Source organism: Poecilia latipinna, unplaced genomic scaffold (genome assembly GCF_001443285.1).
Source record: "Poecilia latipinna isolate Pla-1442-1.1 unplaced genomic scaffold, P_latipinna-1.0 Scaffold563, whole genome shotgun sequence".
Lineage (NCBI taxonomy): Eukaryota > Metazoa > Chordata > Actinopteri > Cyprinodontiformes > Poeciliidae > Poecilia > Poecilia latipinna.
The window spans coordinates 162,993-180,348 of record NW_015113179.1 but is presented as its reverse complement, the minus strand read 5'-3'; the positions used below and the strand labels follow the sequence as shown (position 1 = coordinate 180,348).

General features: G+C 43.8%; 1 protein-coding gene and 2 long non-coding RNA genes across 5 annotated transcripts; 1 reads left to right on the top strand and 2 right to left on the bottom strand.

Moving 5' to 3' along the window:
- Positions 1 to 611: 611 nt before the first annotated feature.
- On the bottom strand, positions 612 to 15,409 carry tpo (thyroid peroxidase). Of its 3 annotated transcripts, XM_015041698.1 has the most exons (14): positions 15,334 to 15,409; positions 15,101 to 15,212; positions 14,236 to 14,299; positions 14,006 to 14,160; positions 13,740 to 13,869; positions 12,858 to 12,987; positions 11,815 to 12,015; positions 11,253 to 11,717; positions 6,359 to 6,617; positions 4,581 to 4,751; positions 1,721 to 1,958; positions 1,447 to 1,655; positions 1,201 to 1,374; positions 612 to 771 (listed from the first exon to the last, which is right to left on the bottom strand). In XM_015041698.1, exons 1-14 carry the CDS (start codon positions 15,355 to 15,357, stop codon positions 698 to 700), a joined length of 2,406 nt encoding a protein of 801 aa, XP_014897184.1. In that variant the 5' UTR covers positions 15,358 to 15,409; the 3' UTR covers positions 612 to 697. The 3 variants fall into 3 exon arrangements, with proteins under 3 accessions (XP_014897184.1, XP_014897185.1, XP_014897186.1); XM_015041699.1 differs by lacking the exon at positions 1,201 to 1,374 and having other exon boundaries at positions 15,334 to 15,401; XM_015041700.1 differs by lacking the exon at positions 612 to 771 and having other exon boundaries at positions 1,209 to 1,313; positions 15,334 to 15,402.
- LOC106953137 (uncharacterized) lies at positions 3,063 to 3,804 on the bottom strand. The gene is made up of 2 exons (XR_001426131.1): positions 3,199 to 3,804; positions 3,063 to 3,159 (listed from the first exon to the last, which is right to left on the bottom strand). It is a non-coding gene; the product is annotated as an uncharacterized LOC106953137 (long non-coding RNA).
- LOC106953139 (uncharacterized) lies at positions 13,841 to 14,375 on the top strand. The gene is made up of 2 exons (XR_001426133.1): positions 13,841 to 13,928; positions 14,055 to 14,375. It is a non-coding gene; the product is annotated as an uncharacterized LOC106953139 (long non-coding RNA).
- Positions 15,410 to 17,356: the final 1,947 nt, after the last annotated feature.

Here is a 17,356-nt window from a genome sequence, read left to right as displayed (position 1 = left end):
CGGCCCAAGGCATAAGCAAACTCTGCAACAAAGCAGAACCTGACAGATTGACAATGTGTTAAAAACAAACCGTCAGATTTTAAATTAGCATAACGTCTAAACGTGTGTGTGTGTGTGTTTGTGTGTGTGTGTGTGCTGAGCAACCAGAGAAGGAAAATGCTTGACCAACATTTTGGCGCCTCTGAAATTGAAGCAGTTTTAGTTCTGATCTGATGAAATGGCTCAAAGTGAAGCTGATCTGATCAACCAAACCTGCTGCTAGAACATTTCTCTCTTCATTCCAGAGTTTTTCCTTCCACACAACCACAGGCGTCCAGAACCTGCAGCTCCAGCGCAGCATGGGAACCTGCCACACTTTGCATGTCATTATTCTTAAATGTGGCTTTTTGACAAAAACCTATAAACACCAAGAATCAAAAAAATTCACTTCTACATGATATTCTGATATTTTAGTTTAACCTGAAAAAAACTAACATTTCTAAAACCTGAAGGTTGTTTAGTGTAAAAATGATTCTTCAGTCGAACCTCCAGCAGAACCGGTCCGACCCGCCACAGAAGTTCTGCTGGAACTAAGATGTCATAAGAACAGATTATTAATCCCAACCGGCACAAAGATGCCAAGATTATTTATTAGAGAAATTAAACCAAATGATCAAATCTGAGAAGAATCTCGCAGATGCAGAAAACTTCAAGATAATCAGGTTTTATTGGTTTGGTTCGAGTCCAGAAACGTCTGTGGATCTGCAGCATCGCGAGCGACGAGCCGCGTTTCTGAGGAAACAGAAAAACTAAAGTAAACAATACAAATAAACAATAAAACTAAGTTTCTTTTCATTTTCTTTTGTTCTCCTGACAACCAGGAAAAAAACATCCTGCTTTTCCGTTTCCATGGTAACCACATCCAAAACAAACATTTCCAGACATGAAATGCATCTGTTCTCAGAAAATGATTTGACTAGACCACTGCACATCTATGGGTGAAAGGTCAAAGGCTAAGAGGCCGAGCAACCAAACAACGTTCCCTGAAAGTGAAAAGAAATGTGTGAGAACGTTCAGAAAGTATTGATGAAAAGCACTTCAACCCAGCAGCACGTCTGGCTCCTCAGGGGACAACAGGACGAGTCTAGACTGCAACGCATCAGAATGACCAGCAGGTGGCAGTAAGCTTCAGTCTCCTCCACCAAACCGCCGATGTTCTACCTGAGCAGCAAGGTGGGTCAGCGCTCCACACGCCTCCTTCACACACCGCCTCAGCGGCGCCCTCTAGCTGGAAACCATGGAAACAGGCGTACAGAGCCGTCAGCTTTCCAGATCTGGAGGAAAACAGGAAATCTCCGTTGTCTACGGGCCGTGGAGAGCCACACAGTCGCAGGCCTGAAACAGCAGCAGTTTGTGTCGTCGGCATGTTGAACGTCTGAAGTGAGTGGCTCGTGTCGGTGAACTCACCGAGACTCGGCTCGTCTCTCCAGGCCTCCAGGCTCAGGGCTGGGACGGCGCTGCAGGGAAGGAAGCCGTCCGGGTAGCGAGCCAACCTGAAGGGATCCGCAGGAATCTCCTGGATGTCCGAGTTCTCACAAATGATCCGAGACAGAGAAGTTTTCCACAGCTGCTCCCGCTGCTGCTGGGTGAACACGCCGTCCGCTTCCCACCAAAACCTGGAGCAAAAACCCGAACACATGAGCAGCTTCGGCTTTTACATGAAGCAGAAATGTTTCCGTACCGATCTCCATCTCGCAGAAGCTTCATTTGCTTTCCGATCAGGCAGGCGAACAGCGGGCCGGTTCTGGAGCCGGCCAGGAAGTTTTCCACCAGTCCTCCCAGCCAAACGTCGATGTTGTCGGGATGTTGGTATAAATGAAGAATCTTCTCAGCGACTCTGCGATCTCTCACGACTTCTGCCAGGTCGTCCAACGTCGCGATGCGCTTCAGTCCACAGAAATCCCTCCAGTCGTTGTATCCTAAAAGGTCGTCACAGCACCAAGTGATCCGTCTGCTCTTCTTTTGAAATGCGTTTATCTTAAGTTAGTGGAGTTTAGCAAAGGCTCAGACCGAGAAACACTCCCAGCTGTTCTTGGCCCACTTTCACCCTGTGCCTGCCTGCTGAGATTGTTACGTTATTTATCCAACTTATGCTGCATGTACCTGGTTCTGATGCAGAACCAGAACCAAACATGGAGAAGCAGCATTCAGCTTGTATGCACCACAGATCTGGAACACACTTCCAGAAAACTGAAAAACTGCTGGAACAGATTTATAATAACAGTAACATCATAAAGTTTATTCTGATTATCAGACATTTTTTCCACATCGTTGCAGTTTTTTCTGCTCGTTTGTTTCATTTTCTTCTAATTGTGTAAAAACTCTTTGATTCTCCTTGTTGCTGAAAATGTACGATGGTAATAAAGTTGTTTTAACATTTGTCATTTTCTCCAAAAAGAAGTTGAAAATGAAACCCAAGTCATTTTTATTCCCAATGTTGGATTTTGGTAATAAAGTTGGAAATGTTACCTTATGAAAACATTTCTGTGTTGTGCTAACGGAGTATTTTAAACAACCCAAATTACAACTTGGCAGCGATGAAGAACTAATTAGATTCAGAGGAAATAAACTCCCTGACGGTTTGGTGGCAGCGCCATGTTGAGTTTTACGTTTCACAGCTAAAGAACGGCAGGAAGTCAACTCTTTGTTCTGAGCCTGCAGAGAAATCAGAAAAACACGATTTGATTCAGAGAACTGCTTTGTGGGTTGAAATTCAGTGTTTTCCTGCAGCGGTGAGCGACATGGAAATGATTCAAAATGTCCTCCAGAAGCATCCAGAGCGACAAACATGCAGCTTCTTCTAAAAACAGCTGCAGCGTCTGTAGTTTCAGGTTTGATTCTCCTGGAGCAGCAGAGGTTTCTTCCGGCCTCAGCGACTTTCACTGAGGCAGATTTTCACAGACTGGAGGAAGTGTTGCCTCCCATCGGATCCCTTAATAACAACAAAGATGCTTTTATTTCTACTACACCAAGCAGGAACAGCTCAGATGGAGGACTGGTGGAAACTAAGAACAGGTTTTTTTAAGGATGTAAAACCAAAGATTTAAGCTCAGTTTTCTACTCCAGACCCTGAAAGGATTTTTTTCTGTGGAGGGAATCTGGAACATGAAGGCTGCATCACTTTTCTTGGATCTGATCCCAGAGTTAATGTGTCCTGACAATAAAACATGTCTGTTAATCTCTTGAAGAGCAACAATATCCTCAGGGAGGAGCTGACTGAGCAGCTGACTGACGAACCGCTAACTGCAGCGGGACAGAAAATAAATCCAGTGACTCAGTTTCAAGGTGGCAGAAGAAAGAAAACTCTGGATTCTTCACTAAACTTCACATGAAGCAACAGAAAATATTAAGATTTATTATGAATTAGTGATTAAAGTATCCAGGAACTGACTGGATTTCATCAGCAGCTGCTTATAGAAGCAGAAAGTTCAGTCATGTTTTTGTTCATGAATGGTTCTGTACGGGTTCTGGTTGTTGAGGCAACAAACTGAACATCTGAGATCCAAACAGGATAAACCTCAACTGCAGCAGTTTTGTTTATTAATCCATCCATATGTCTAAATTTATACAAAATGCATCATAAAATCTATTTTTTCACATCACTGTGATTATTAAAGGGACAGTTTTATGTAAAATTATCATATTATGCTATTCCATCATCAGAAACAGTCCAGCAGTGTTGCTCTGATTCCTGCATGTTTGAGAAATCCTTTAGTCTCTATGGCAACCATTCAGCTGTACAAAACACCTGGGTGAACCTAGCCCCGCCTTCGGGGCGCCTTCCTCCCCTCACTCAGCTCCTTCAGACTAGCAGACAGCAATTAGCAAACATCTGAGCTCATTTTGGAGCTGCTGCTCAGAGCAATGCTGGTAAAATCGTTAAAGGGTTAATAGAGGAGCCATGTTGGGATGACTTCCTGGAGGTGGAGCCTCAGAAACAGCAAGAGTTTTTAAAGTGACAGAGGAACAATTTCAAGGTTAAACCAGAAAGTAAGGTTTCTTTTAGGTCATCCATCCATTTAACACCCTTGTCCCTTAATGGGGTCAGGAGGTGCTGCTGTCTCTCCAGCTAACGTTCCAGCCAAGAGGCTGGGTCACCTGGACAGGTGGCCAGTCTGTCGCAGGGCAACACAGAAACAGACCATACACACACTCACACCTAGAGAGAATTTGGAGAGACCAATTAACTGTGGGAGGAAGCCGGAGAACCCAGAGAGAGCCCACCATGCACAGGGAGAACATGCAGACTCCATGCAGAAAGACCCCAGGCTGGGAATGGAACCCAAAACCTTCTTGCTGCAAGGCAGCAGCTCTACCAACTGCGCCACCGTGCAGGCCCACTTTTAGGTCATCTGATAAAAACAACATTTTTATAAGGTGGCACATTTTTGAAGGAAACGCAGTTACTTGACTGTCTATAAAATGGCAAACACATAACACTGCCCCTTTAATATAATTTGGTCCATTCCTAGAAACCAGATTTTTATTGACTGGTTCTGCTCAAGATGAGCCAAAGTGGTACTTTGTGATGAGATCCTGACCCGGCAGTCCGTGGTCCCGCCCCCTCTGCAGGTTCAGGGCAGCCAGATCCAGGTTCTGCTGGGAGTCCAGAACCAGCAGTGACTCCGTTACCTCCTCCACCAGGAGGGAGTCCGGAGCTGCCACCGCCGCCGCCGTGGCAACCATGCCCCGCAAGGTCGGCTCGATGCCACCTGCACACACACGCACCAAACTATTCAAGTAAAATGTAAATCAAATAAGCCTACCTAGTGATGTTATAACGTTTTACAACAGAAATTATACAAAAATCACTTCCTGAAACTTCAGGAAATAACTTGGACCACAAGGAGCCCTGGTTGGTTAAATGAAACACTCCTGTGCTGTCTATACATGCAGTACCACCTCCCACAGACAAGGGGTCAGTACTGAGCACACACAGTTTGCACACACTTTCCCAATCATTGGTACCAAGTGGGCTAAGTAGAAAAAAAACATGCAGGATGTCAGGAGAGCGTCCCAATCTGCTTTAGACTGGCTTCCCATGCGGGGCCCAGGATTTTGGACCGCAAACACACAGGGGCCCTCTGGGTTGGTGGGCTCCCTTCGTTTGGACCCTCCATTGTAACAAAACAACTATGCACACACACGATTGTGTGGCTATCTTTGTGGGGACTTTCCATTGACTTCCAGCGTTTCCAAGGAGCAGTGGGTCCCCACAACGTAGTATGTGTCAGGAAAATGGTCCCCACAAGGGATTACAAACAAACACACACACACACCAAGGTTGGTTCAATGCCACTGGACACATACACAAGGAGCTCTGCAGCTTTCAATTAGTACGAAAGAACATGAATAAAGCAGCTGCTTTGGAAAAAGAAAAACCAAACTAAAAAGCAAACCAGCTTCGGCTTAGAAACGGTTCATCTTCGCTCAGTGGTGTCAAAAATCATTCATAAAGCGAATCCAGTGAATGGAGTTTGGAGGTGGAGGCCAGTTTTATCATAAAAGGCATAATTTCATGATGATAATGATCCTCAGTGACTGGAGACCAGTGAAATGTCCCAGCTGGTGCCCATCTGCTTCTCAAGGTTTCAGAAATACTTTGAATTTCAAAGTGAAAAAATGTTTAAATGAGCCACAAAAAGTTGATTTTAATCTCAGAAAATCAGTTGGGCTCTTAAATTTACGATACTATGCTTATAGTAAATGTTTCAGAGCATACGGCAGAAAATCCCTTTATTCTATATTTCTAGCTTACATATTGGGTGTGTTCTCTGAGGTCATCGCTACCTTGAAATCTGATAGTTTGTTTGAAAAGCAACCTCAGATTACCGAACAAAAAATCTCTTCATGAAGGAGGAAGGGAGGCAATAAAACTGATTTGTAGTTTTTAGTCTGTATTCAACCATTTTCACTAAGGTGATAAGATGAATAGAGTTAGCATAGCAGCGTTAATAACTCTATTATTAACTAAGCTAACAGGCTAAATGCCTGATTTGTAACAAACAAATCTACAGTTTCACTGCTAAACAAATCCGTGTGTTTTGTAAGACATTGTAACACTTTCATGGTGGATATTTAGAACTAAAATGGCTGCACCTTCTCTTCTTCATGTTCGGTTGGGTCAACACCGACAGGCTGATGGAAACCATCAGGAAAAACTAGGAGTTGTGGGTAAATTGGGCATCTTCAGCTTTAATTTGGTGAATTAACTGCAGGAATTTCTCCTGAAACTCCAGCTGACCCAAATACGACTACGTCGCTTCCTTCCTGTGGTTCTCCGGAGGTTTCCATGGCTGCCTTAAAGGGGCGCACTGACCTTCTTTAACGATCCTCCAGGGACTGAAGAGTGCCTGCTGAAGTCTCAGGCGGGGGAAGCGCCGGTCTTCCTGGAAGCTCTCGTTCAGCCTGCTGAGGATCGGAGGAATGGTGGCGTGGCCGAACCTGAAGGCCGCCGTGGCGAACACGTTGGAGGCCGAGCTGTCCACTGTCGGATCGTACCCGCCATAGGGCCCGATGTGCCGTTCAAACGACTCCGCACCAATTACTTTAGGGATATAATCTCTCATCGTTATTATCTGGAAGTCAAACAAGAAAGATGAGGCATGGGAAAGGCTGAAACTACTTCGAAGTGTCTAAATCTTTTACTAAGGCAGGTTTTATTTGCTCCAAGCCAATCAGAGCAGATGACCGTTTGACGCCGAGAGAGACAGGTGGGGGACGAAGATCACTCGCTTTGGCTGAGCCTGAAAATGTCTGATGAGAACTTTGATGCTTTAATCTGTTCAGATTTTTTATCTGTTCAGATTCTGCTGCCAAAATCACCTCTGGATTTTTGCAGCTGAATCTCTCAAAGGTCTTAGTAGGATGAGATTATTGGGAAAGACCTGGGAACTTTAGAAAAGGAACTTCAGCTCTGTAGTGTAAGAAAGGCTGTTTTCCTCCTGATGGTCCGGTCGACCCGGTTCTACTGGAACCAGACCATCTGCTCCACCTCCAGCTGCTGTGGTTCTGAGTCACACCAGCCTGTTCCCCTCCTGGCCTGTGGGGGCGCTGCACCAAGAACCACTGAAGGAAATGACAGGAAACCTCTGAAGACACTGAGAGCAACTTCCTTCTTCACCAGATGGAAACAAGATGGAGGCGTCAGATTTTAGCGGTTGGAGGATTTCTCTTTAGGCTAAAGACCAGGAGCCATTTCTGCTGCTAGCGCTAGGCTAGCATGTTAGCTTTGGTTGTATTTACCCAGAATGCCCTGCGCTGTAGTCCACTTCCTATTTTTGAAGCGGTCTCTGGTCCGCTCGGCGTTCACATTCAAACCAACCAGAGTTCACTTTAACCAAACTGACGTTTGGAGGACCAGAGGTCAGAGGTCTATTAGCGTTCACATCTCACCAACCGAACCGGACTTTGACTAGACAGACGCACTGGAGTTGGATTGAAGCGGCCTGAACAGGACTGGTGGGAATGATGCAACCTAAAGCTTGTAGAACATTGTTTGGTTTTTGAGGAAATAAAAATTAATTTGTTCTCAAAAATGTAAACACTTTGCATCAGTTAATTATTTCCAAGTCGCAGCCACTGCAGCAGTATTGTTTACTGTAGCAGCTTAAAATAAGCACAGTATCTTTGTAGACAATAATTTCCTTATGAGACTTCTGTGAAGTGAAATTATCTGGATGAATGTTTCAGACTTGAAGAGTAACGGCTCACTTCAGACAGAACAAACCATTTTCAAGTTGATGTCTGAAGAGAGAAAACTGCGGTTCTCTCAGCGGCTTTAAAGAGCCGACTACTGACCTACAATGACAAGTTATTGTCATCTCCAGTTAGTGGAGATGAAGGAGTCTTGGAGCTGCCATGTAACTGATGAAGACATAAGAGGAAGACTGAAACCATAACCAAGGAAAGGTTAAACAAGTTTCATTAACATAAATCAGAATGTGCATGCTTCTAGTGGGGAAGGTGTTGTCCATCCTGAAGTTTATATATTCTGTTAGTCAATCGGGTCAGTAGCCTCAAGACAATGCTGCAGGGTTTCTTCTGCTCCCTCTGACCGTTTTTCACAGTTGGTTTTGTTACAGGTTGCCTCTGAACAAGGGCTTTACATTCTGATCAGAGAAACACTGATCTGATTTACCCAGAGGACGTCTGGCTTCATCAGACTGTTGAGCCTTTTGAGGCCCTAACAGATGAAGGTAGAAGAGACGACGCTCTGCAGACTGCCGATCTGCAGCATCTGATGCAAAAGATCTTAGTTTCCTCCAGCAGTCCAGCCAGCTCTGTTCCTTCTTGCTTATGCATCCTGGTTGGATGGTTTACTGTCCCCTCGCCGCTTCTCTGGGGCATTTAAGTCGACTGATTGTCCTGAAACATTGGAAGCCAACATGAGGACGCAGCGTTTCATCAACGTTTGCTTTAAAGCCAGAAGGTTCTCTGTCTCAGGATGTTTCTGAAGATCTTCCACCAACATTAAACTGGTCTTGTTGGTGCAGCAGATTCCCAGCGTTTCCAGTTTAACACCAGAAGCTGACAGCAGGCTGTCATTAGGGCTTCTGACCTTTCAGTGTTTGCTGGTCGCCCTCCGACAGTCTGCTGAAAATAAAGCTGCTCTACTCGCCTGGCTTCCTCAGTCTGATAAAAAACCACAAATGTTTCATTGTGGAAGAGGAAATGTGACCTTTCTGCTGTGCCAGATCACATTTAGTAAAGCAGTTTCTGTTTTGCTCCTAATTAGAGGCGCTGGCCGCTCTACCACATCAGCTCAGACTGAAATGACTCAAGAAATATTCTGTGTTTAAAAATAGCTGCTTTGAAAAGATGCTAGGTGACCTGCATCAAACATCCAGTTACCATGACGAGTTTCCACCCAATCAGGTCGCGTTTACAGATTTAATTAACTCAGGTTGACTGATTATGCAACAAGCTGTTTGTTTTTATTCCTTATGCATGTTGCTGTTCATCTGCGGCTTCAAACCTCATCAGGCAGATATTAGAAATAATAACTGACTGGATTCTGGTTCCTGGATAAGAGTGACGCCCTCACTTGGTCATTTTGATCTAAATTACTAGTTTAATTAATAATTGCCTAAGTAATTTTAGTTATTCATAGCTAAATGTAAAGCAGAACACATTATGAATAAACTCAACATGAATTATTCTGGCAACAAAAAGCAAATATTACTGGGTGTATGTATATATTTGAGCCTGTATTATAGAGGATTAATATTTATATCCAACTCTGTTTCATTCATTTATTCAGGAATAGGTTGAGGAAGAGTTTTCCCGTTTTCCCTCCAGCAGGATGTTTGAAACAACTTCCTGCTTCAGATGCAAAAACATTTCCATGTCTGACAAAAGCAGAAATAATTCCCCCGCTTCGGAGAAAACTCAAACACTTTTCTTTCAGGTTTCATTTCCTGTCCACGACTCACTGCTGATTTTACGATTCACTCCGTTTCTCCAGTTTGACACGTTACAGCAGAGGCACAGAAAACCAGCGTTCCCAGTAGAACGGGACAACTGGGAACCACTTCCTGCAGCAACAACGTCCTACAGGAAGGAATAAAACATTCATCGGCTTCATCACTGCGTTTCTGTCTGCTTATGCAGTAAACTGGGACGTTTTAACTAAATCTGGGTGAGAATCAGCCGGCAGGAGGAACGAGCTACGATCCGACATCAACCGGCCCAACTTTCCAAAAGCTTCACAGTAAAATCAGCCGGTAACGTTCCTCAGAGCCGCTTCCACCAAAATGTAACAATATCGAAAATCGGCTCGTATGAATATGGGTGAAAAAACAACAACGAATCTTTAGAAGTTTAAAATAGCAGCGTCCAAACTTTTTGGGCCAAAATTCTCATGAAGCAAAATATAATAAAAAGAAATACAATCACAAAAAATCGTGTTGAAATTTATGATTTTTTTATTTATATAAAAAAATCAGGTCAGTCAGGTTTTTTGTCGTTCCAAAATAAAAAAGGATTTTTCATATTTGAGTTATTAAAAGAAAGAAATCCAGTTTTTAAATTCTGTTTCCATTTCAGTTGTGATTAGATTCAGATTTGTTGGTAATAATTTTGGCCTAGTTAAAGCTCAAAGCTTCCCACTCCTCTCTGCTGCTCGGTCAGCTGAAGACGCTTTACGGAAATCTTACTAATTGAATAAATTGGCATAGAAACTGCAACAATGAGCTCCAGTCTGCCTGACAGACTCATCGCCTCTGAAACGTCGATGAACTCGACTTCCTCCTGCTGACGGTCAGAACAGGAAGTGGCTCAAACCTCGCCCTCCTCTTCCTCACCTCTTCAGATTCCGCTGAGACCAAAACTGAAGGAGTTCAATAAGTTGGTGGTTGTCCGTCAGCAGATCAGACAGATGATCAAATGTTTCGTCATCGTTTGTCATAAATTCCTTCCCATTAACGGCCTGCAGCCAAACGTTCACTTCCTGATGACTTTGGATCATTTAGATGTAAACATTATGCTGAACAGTTTCAGACACATTTCTGATCACTTCCTGGTTTAGAGCCAGTGTTGAATGTTTGAGTCTTTATTTTTATTTCTAATGTTTCCTTGCTAACAGTTTCATCACTTTATGTCTAACTTACAGTCGTTCTTGTACAATCCAAACATTTGGTGTTTGTTTGAGTTGGACTCGGATCTCAGAGCTTCAGGATCAGGCTGAGACGTTCTGGATCCTTCAAAATAAAAACCATCTTAATCACGAATCATAAGAATAAAGTCGGTTCATTAAATAAGCTGTAAGAACTGTTGACATGGTTTGACCTTTGAACTCTTCATGTGTAATTAAAGGCAGCAGCTTCATCTCAGCTAATGATTCGTTCAGCAGAGCTTCCTTTAGCTAAACCATGAAACAGGAAGCAGCTTCAGTATCAGAAGCACTTCCTGCAGACATAAACGCCTGATCCCAAGTTAAACAGCATCTGGGGTCAAAGTGCACAGCATTAGCGCTCTAACATTAGCTTCTGCTAGGCACCATGTTGTTGTAGCCCTTTAGCGTTAGCAGGACTGAAGTTTATGGTTAGTGCTTTAGGTTTAGCGTAGCTAACGTTCAGTTAGCGGTTCCATTCAGAGACCAAGACAGTCGGACCTCGTTTTATCAATACACACAAAAACAAATCAGTCCCAGGTTTTCATTTAGGGGCATCAGACTGGTGATGTTGGTGCGTGAGCTGCAGCCGGACTCTCACCTGGTGCAGGGCGCCAACGATCTTGCGTGCCTCCTGGAACACGGCCTCAGGGCTCCAGTGCTGGTTGATGAGCTTCAGGGTGTCTGCGAGGCGGTTGTGTTCCCGGAGCCACAGCGTATGCAGAACGATCAGAGGCAGGCCCTCGTTGACCCGGCCCTCTCCGGCCCGGAAACACTCTATCCCTCGGCCACGCCCTGCCGCGCCGCACGCCGACGGCGTCTCCGCTACGAAGGGCAGGTAAGGTCTGCCCTGCCGGTCCTGGAAGCGGCCGTTTACAGCCAGCTTCCCGCTGCGGCCGGAGAGGTCGCGGAGGTCGCTCTGCAGCGGCGGCGTGTGGCCGTACACCAGAGAGGCGTCGATGAAGGACGAGACGGCGTTCAGCTGCTGCCGCTGCATGCCGGAGCCGGACCTGGAGCAGCAGGCCGGCGTGGAGCGCTGGAACGGCATGCAGAGGGAGTCCTGGGTCTGAGAGCCAGACACACGCCACAATGTAATCAGATTACATATCGAACTCACTGATCTCAGAACGGATTTCAGTTCTTGGTGTTTGGAGCAGACTCACCTGGATGGGGAAGCAGGGATGCAGGTTTTCACACGATGTGCGGCAGTCCCGCTGCGTCCAGGAAGCGGCTCCGCTGAGGCTCTGCGGCGTCAGGGTCACATCGTGGTCGATGTACTGACCCCAGTCCGCCAGCAGCTGGGAGTACGCAGCGTCTGCGTCCTTACAGGAAGTCCTCACCACCTCCCTGCTGACACGCCGCGGCTGCACACACAACGCCGTCATCACACAGCCAATCAGCACTCAGACTGTCATTACAGCCAATCACAGAGCTGATTGGCTCTCTGACTGGCCAATCAGGCGAGAATACCTGGAGGTTAAAACCAGATAATTTAAAGCTGCAGTAACTTTTATAAAATTATTCTTTTACATGTTCGTTGAAATCGTCATCATGTCATGCAAACTAGAAACAACCAATCAGAGCAAGGAGGAGTGTCTTAGTGCTGTCAATCAACCCTTCTTGCTCTCTGCTGTACTGCAGCTAGCATAACCTGTTGTGGATGCTAAAGCTAGTTAGCATTACCACTCACGACGGCAGATAAACGGTTTTCCTGTGAGCCATTTCTTAGCTATTGGCACCTTTAGCAGCAAGTACATGAGGATGATTGACAGCGGTAGGCCCCACCTCCCAGTTCTGATTGGTTGTTTTTGCTCAGGGAGGAGATGGATGTTTTCACAGATCATCTGACTCAGACTGTCACAACAGGGTGAGTAAAATAAAAGCTTTAAGTGAAGCTGTAATTAGAGAAACACTCAGGATCCTCATTTCTCCTCCTGATTCGATAAAACGGCTCAGATCCTGTAACCAGACAGCAGCTGGTAGTTATTTACTGAGTTTCTCCTCAAACCGATGGCGGTCTGGACTGAGGAAGAGAACCGCTCCCCACCGTTCATCTGAGCGGCTCGTATTCATTTCAGCCAATCGTTTTCTGCCTGTCAGTCTGGCTCATAATCCAGCCGGTTTCTGTGGGCCTTATCAGCCGGAAGCAGGCCGCGGAGCCAACCGGACCGCCACCCTGGCCCGGCTCTACCTTCACTCAGGTTACCGGGGGAAGCTGGGATCCGTGATGGAGCCGCTGGGGGTCCCAGCCTCTGGGTTCCTCCTCTCCGTCCTCATATTCAGCTGGAAGCCATCGGACCAAGGCCGTGTTGGCGGCGCCCCAGTCAGGATTCTGTCTGACAGAACGAAGAAACCGGCTGCTCCGCTTCAAACCGACAGATTCGGCAGGAAATTTTTCAATCTAAATGACATTTAACCCGATTCATCCTGACAGAACGCAGGAAAACTGTAAGAACAGCTAATCACCATAAACCTCCGTCAGCTACAGAACATTAGCATGCTAACCCTTTCATATTTCCCATCAGCCACTTCAATCAAAGGATGATGATCATTTTTCAAGATGGCTGCCATATTTGAGCCTTTTAAACTAGTTATTGTCATAAAATGTTCCCCATTTTCTTGACTTTATGAACTTTATGTCTCAAGTATTTTCTACTTTGGTTGTTGTGTTGATAAAACTAACTAATGTTTTATGTGTTTAGCAGTTTAGGGTTAGCGCCTGCTAACTTTTTATATGTTTAGCAGGCTAACACTAATGTTCACAAGTTTTTAAAGTGGTTAGCCAGTTAGCAATAGCTTATGCTAATTGCGTTATGTTTTAGCAGTTTAGTGTTAACTCCCAATATTTTTTAGGTGTTTAGTGGTTTAGTGTTCGTTTCCAATCACTCTGGTTGTTTTTTGAGGGGTTAGCATCAAATGCTGGATTTCATTGGTGAAACCCTTTAGCTTGTCTGTCCTAAAATCTGAAGCTGGTAATTTATTTCAAAAGAACAGCTGAAAGCTTCACTTTTACTGAGTTTTACTCCACATTCAGTTGTTATTTCTCTTTGCTGTAATAATAAAATCTCCTTTTGTGCGGTTGTGCTACCTGTTGTTGCAGACTCCTGAGATGCTGCGGTATTTGTCATGATGACTTCCTTCACAGACAGCTGGATCCGTTTCAGTCGGACACTGAGACAGCTCTGCAAGCAGCTCCAGGTTTTCCTGTGACAAAAGCTCTGACATGAGCAAAAAAAAAAAATGAAGTCACTGCAGCTCAGCAAACGAGCGATAAAATGTCAGGCTTTATGGTTTCTATGTGATTTTGGTAGCACAGCTAGAAATGAAAGAAACTGATTAGAACTACGGCCATACCTGATGCTGTGAAGTTCCTGTTGTATTTCTGCTTTGCTGCGTTTTTCAGGATCTGCAGGGCAGCGTGGAAAATCTCCCCGGACCTGGAAATCTCCTGAGTCTGAGGCTGGAAGTGAAACCTGAAGCCATGGCTGCAGAGAGGAGCTGCTCTCCGTCTGCGGACAGGAGTTGGATGTTAAAGCAGTTTCATTTTCAGGCTGTGTGGCCCGGTGGTTGTCTGGGCTGGGTACCTCTGGCTGGAGGCGCCGTCAGCATCCTGAGGAGACGAGACCAGAAAGTCTCTGAGGGACGAGGCTGAAAATGAATAACAGAACTTCAGACCTCGGAGCAGAGCCTACATATTTTAAATTAAAATGATTTACTTTCTTGATCTTGTGTTTCATTTTTCAAAATGGCCACCGTGGTTGTAACAGAGAATAAATGTTTGATCTAAAATCAGCAGCAGCAACTGCCAGTGGTGGGCAATGCTAACCAGATGGTTAGCTTCAATAACTAGCTGAACCAGAATCTCAGCTCTGCTAATGCTAAACCAACAGAACAACCAGCAGAAGCTAATGCTAAATCACTAAACAGAAAAAATTGTGGAAGATGCTGATCTATTATAAAAAAATAAATATGATCAAAAAACAGAATATTATGCTTTTAAATCTGGATTATTTTCTTCACTTTTTTCACATTTTTCATTTTAGGACTTTAATTTGGCTGCTAATTAAAGTCTGCAGGAAATTAGATTAAATATTTAATATTTGAAACTTAACTAAACTTTTTAAATTGAGACTCAAACCTTTATAAATATATATACACTGCTCAAAAAAATAAAGGGAACACTCAAATAACACATCCTAGATCTGAATGAATGAAATATTCTCATTGAATATTTTGTTCTGTACAAAGTTGAATGTGCTGACGACAAAATCACACAAAAATCATCAATGGAAATCAAATTTATTAACCAATGGAGGCCTGGATTTGGAGCCACACACAAAATTAAAGTGAAATGTTCCCTTTATTTTTTTGAGCAGCATATATATAAAAAAATGAACGTTTTCTTTCTCTTGCTGCAAAAAACAAATTTCATATGAAATATTTACTCACAGCTGAGCGTGGAAGGAGTCGGTGGAACGACGCAGACCAACATCACCAGAAGAGACAGATGGAGACATTTCTTCGTCTTCATGGCTCCTCTGCGTCCCGGCAGCAGACGCGTCTTTATGTGAGACCAGACAGGAAGTGCAGCGGGATGGAGACATGCAGCGGGTCAAAGGTCACAGCACCTGACTCCAGAGGGGCTCTTCATTTCACATCACCGAGCTGACTATTGTTTTTACCTCTGCACGTTTCTGAGGAGACATCTTGATGGGCCGTTACCGTGACGACGCTGCAGGAAAACATGGCGCCGCAGTTTCAATCCGCGAGTCGCTCTCAAAACAAAAACATCTCGAGGAGCAGCACTCTGGATTTCTACAAGTTTTCTTTCTCTGGCTGCTTCCAGAGCAGTGACGTGGGTCAGGGGAGGCAGAGCCTCACCTGTCATCATGGAAAAATAATAATAAAATCATTTATATTGCTATTTTCACCCTGTGGTTTGTACTATAAAGTACCTATTTTTTTTACTTAGCTTAACCAATTCCGATTAGTTTTTTCTTAAAAATCGCTGGATTTTCGCATTTTCCCATTCAAATGCTCAGAAGCGAAGCCGGTGAGGCAGCAGGAAGCTGAGCCTCACCTGGACTGATCAACCTCTGGCTGCCATTCTATGAGAGCAGGTCCTCCTGTCTGTACGCCGGCAATGAAATGGCTAAGAAACATTTAATATATGGACTGATTTTCCGTGATTTAGCTTATGTATATAATGTACAGTGTTTTTTGTCACCAACTGTGTGTGTATCGTGTTTTGTGTGCGGAGGAGCGATCAGAAACGGCAGAAAACAGACTCCAGGGGAGGCAGGCAGTTCTCTTGCCTCATGGCAGGGGGCGCTCATGATCCCAGATATTGTGACTGCACAACTGCAGAGTAAGACACAGTGAGCTAGCCATGGAGCTAGCCACACAGTAAATAAGTAAAATACAGCGATATATTTGTTTTCTTCCCTCTTCCGACGTCAACATGAAAAACTACATTTCTACAGTTAAACAGTTTTCTAAAGTGGATTTTCAACTCCTGGAGATAATAACTAAAGGAAGACCAACACCGGAGCTGAAGGTTTTGCTTCGAGACAGTTTGATGATTCTCAGACGGAGTAGAAAAGACATGAGGATAGACTTGGCTTTGGATGAACGGAGATTTCTGTGCAGAATTAGCGGTGCATGGATTGCATTGATAAGTAAAGGTAAGACAGCAATAAGATGTTTTTGTTTAGTTTTTTAATGAAATGTGCGTTTTGTGGGCTACAGTTTGTATGTTTAAATAATTCAGTAAAGTAGAAGCGGTTTATGTGAGAAATTCTGTTCCCCTGATAAAATCTGTTCCCCCTCTATAAAATGGAAACAAATTAATTTACCTGCAAGTCTTTTACTGTGTTGATTCCTCTCATCATCAACAACAAATCCTGCAAGTTTGAAAACATTTGCTAATTTTTTGCCAAAGTTAGGAGGGGGGAACAAAATATTTTAGCTCTTTCAGCCACCTGAAATAATATGTTCCCCCTACATAAAATGGACAGGTACAGTGAATTAATTTCTTTACCTAAAATGTGAATCATTAAATGAAGCTGTTTATTTCAGTTTGCAGAAAAAACTCCTAGCAAAAGTGGTTGTGGATTTTTCCAGTTTCCACTGCGGCGTCTACAGCATGAGGTTTACATTGCTGTGAGATTATTCTTAACAGTGGTGATTATAACATTAATATTCTTATTTTGAGTGTTAATGAAAATTTTTATCATGACTATAATTTGTATGTTTTGATAAAAAAAATATGTACTTAGCCAAAACTTAATACATCAACATGTGAAAACAGTTATTTATTTATAGTCATTTGTTTCCATTTTATGTAGGGGGAACAGATTTTATTAGGCGGTTAAAATATTTAGTACCCACATCCTAACTTTGGCAAAAAAAGAGCAAATGTTATGAAAATCACAGGATTTCTTGTTGATCACAAGGGGAATTAACACAGTAAAAGACTTGCAGGTAAATTAATTTGTTTCCATTTTAAGGGGGGGAACAGATTTTATCAGGCTGGTGAAATATCCATTCTCTCCTCTTCTCCCCCATAACTTTGGGAAATAAAAAGTAACTGTTTCCAAATTCTCAAAAATGATGTGTGATAGCATGCTAGACATTTCCTTATTTTTCTTATTTATCATTAGAACGGGATTGACCAAAAAGTTTACACTGTGATCTTTTCAGGAA

Bases quoted from the DNA above. Each gene is read 5' to 3' on its own strand.
- tpo (XM_015041698.1), bottom strand. From the start codon at position 15,357: ATGTCTCCTCAGAAACGTGCAGAG. The intron at 12,988-13,739 runs GTAGCACAACCG...TCGTTCTGTCAG, and splicing joins TCAGGAGTCTGCAACAACAG to ACAGAATCCTGACTGGGGCG. The intron at 1,959-4,580 runs GTCAGGATCTCA...ACGACCTTTTAG, and splicing joins GCGGGACCACGGACTGCCGG to GATACAACGACTGGAGGGAT.